The sequence below is a fragment of the Sinocyclocheilus anshuiensis genome, unplaced genomic scaffold (assembly GCF_001515605.1).
Source record: "Sinocyclocheilus anshuiensis isolate Anshui unplaced genomic scaffold, SAMN03320099.WGS_v1.1 scaffold1097, whole genome shotgun sequence".
Classification (NCBI taxonomy): domain Eukaryota; kingdom Metazoa; phylum Chordata; class Actinopteri; order Cypriniformes; family Cyprinidae; genus Sinocyclocheilus; species Sinocyclocheilus anshuiensis.
The window spans coordinates 139,238-141,978 of NW_015555843.1; the positions used below are offsets into that span (position 1 = coordinate 139,238).

The window sequence follows — 2,741 nt, forward strand, 5'->3', positions numbered from 1 at the left end:
TGAGAATAACTTTCATCTTTTCTTCAACTGAATACTGTTTCCGTGCTATTTTTATGTATTTTAAAGAGTTGGCAGTCACAATTAAAACTGCTGGATGATAGATATTCTTCATTCTTTATGACAAACAAGATAATGTGAATTACAGAATGTACAACATTTTTAAAATGTATAAATGGCGGTGTACAGCGTTTATTATGAGGGGGTAGAATCCAAAGCTCAGTACTCACTACTCAATACTCGTGAGTACTTTTAAATAGGCTACTTTTTTACTCTTACTCAAGTAGTTTTTTGGACAAGTACTTTTACTCTACTCACACTACATTTTTTGGAAGGTAATGGTACTTTTACTTGAGTATATTTTTTCAGTACTCTTTCCACCACTGAGTATCAGTGATATCACGCCTCCAAAACACATACCAGAAGCTCATAAAAAGAATGTACATCTCTTATAAATATTCATGTTCTCTCATAAAAGCATTGAGTCTCCCTAAAACAGTAGGGGGGCAACAAGGGGGACTTTCAAGGGGGCCTCAAGATTACTTTAAATGATTTAATATTAGACATAAGCATTAAAATAAGGCAACTAAAAATCTAACTATTTCAAATTCACCCCCACAATTTTATTTATTTCTTTTATTTTTATTATTTTAATAATAATAATGATATAGATTTATAGAGCAATATATAGTTTAATCAAAAAAATAATAATAACCATGAATATTACTAGTAGTTTAGTATGTTTTAACTTAACTATAAAAATAAAGACCACAATATATTACTGTTGTAAATTACAAGATTTCTTATTTGATCATTATAATAATGAAATGTGCAGAATAACTTTGAAACATGCAGCACATCAGACTATATCCCATTTATTTATAGCCCCATTTATTTACAGTATTTTAATTTTACATTCAGTATTATTAATCATTAGCTTTTTCGACAACTAATGAACAATGTGCAGGTCCCTTGCAAACTCCCATTTGGTAAACCCTGCCAATATGTTTAATGTTTAATATGTTTAATGTGTATAGGTGACTACAGTGTGTATAAAAAGCTAATAAAAGTCGTGTGTGGCGCTGTATGCTATATGGGACTGATGTTGTGCCACAGATGAAATCAAACTCTCTTCTCAATCCTGCACAGGTAACCCTGCCCGCTCCACACCTGAGACCGGAGTGCAACCTGGGAAACCTGACCCGCCCCCTATAACCAGACACCACGGCTACAATTCCACAATGCGCTTGTTTACAGGTTATTAAGCATTTCCTGCAGCACTATCAGTGGAGTAAAATACTTCCACCACACCCCTTTTGAGATTCTTTCTCCACCCCATGATCACTCTAATATAGTCCCACAAAAAGATAAATTTAGACCCTGTCTTGGCAGTTGCCAGGCCCGTTGATATATATAGCTTTACTTAAATCACCTGGGTCCAGTTGCAGATAATATTCAGCTATCTGCCATGACCACACAACCTCGGACGAAATTCCATATCACACACATACAGTTCATACCCGCAAACTCAGGTTAAATAAACATACAAGCACGCAATGCCAACATATATACATAGTTGCAGGCATATCACATGCTCATGCACTCACAAAAAACAATCAAAACGCACACTCGCACTGTAAAACAATCAACTGTGAGTAATTTGTGGTGTAAGATGTAAACGCAACATTCAGTTACACACCTCATTACATTCAACAAGCACTATGTACACAGAACTGCTGATATTTGAGAGGTGCCATCCGGCCCCCTATTTAGACATGGTACGATCCAGTTAAACGTAGTACTGTTTTGTGGCCCCCAATAGATTTGAGTATAAAATCAATCATATGAATTCATGCACACACTAGGTCTCACCTATCTGGCAGGTCTTGCCAGTCCACTGTGGGAGGCATAAACATTCAAAGCCATGCTCCAGATCAAAGCAGGTCCCCCCATGAGCGCACGGGTTTGACATGCACTCATCTTTGTCTGAAATGTGCACACACGAATGAAAAACATATCGAAAATTTAAATAAATATGCATAATATGTACATTTCTAGTATAGTCTGCCTCATCTAGATTCAATAAAAAGTGAATGACTTCTGACCTTTAGCACAAGTTGGGCCATCCCACCCTGGGGGACACTGGCACTCAAACCCTGATACCAGCTCATGACATGTCCCACCATTTGCACATGGGTTTGACATGCACGCATGCTCGGCTGTAAGGTACAAACACACACACACACACACAATTTGGTATACCTTGTTAAACTCAAATCGCAGGTTGGCATAAGCATTTCTTATCTATATATTATTTTTGCCATTCCTACATTTCTATATAAAGATTATTCTATTAAAGGGGTCATATGACGTTGCTAAAAATAACATTATTTTGTGTATTATGTGTAATGCAATGTGTTTATGCGGGTTAAGGTTCAAAAACACATTATTTTCCACATACTGTACATTATTGTTTCTCTTCTATGCCCCGCCTTTCTGAAACACGTCGATTTTTAAAAAAGCTCATCGTTCTGAAAAGCAAGGTGTGCTCTGATTGGCCAGCTATCCAGTGCGTTGTGATTGGCCGAATGCCTCAAGTGTGTGACGGAAATGTTACTTCCCTTACCATACTGTGATGCCGTGTCCCAGCGCGATGAGACAAAACCAATGAAACCCATCACAAACGAGGCATTTGTTGCATCCAGTGGTGACATAATTACTGATTATAATGACTTATACTGTCT

General features: G+C 37.1%; 1 protein-coding gene across 1 annotated transcript in view; it reads right to left on the reverse strand.

Moving 5' to 3' along the window:
• LOC107675567 (protein jagged-2-like) overlaps positions 1 to 2,741 on the reverse strand; it is a 41,604-nt gene that overhangs the window by 11,010 nt on the left and 27,853 nt on the right. Inside the window, exons 8-9 of the mRNA XM_016469977.1 lie at positions 2,103 to 2,216; positions 1,870 to 1,983 (exon numbers count right to left, since the gene is read on the reverse strand). Coding sequence (XP_016325463.1) covers positions 1,870 to 1,983; positions 2,103 to 2,216 — 228 coding nt within the window. The remainder of the gene's footprint in view (positions 1 to 1,869; positions 1,984 to 2,102; positions 2,217 to 2,741) is intronic.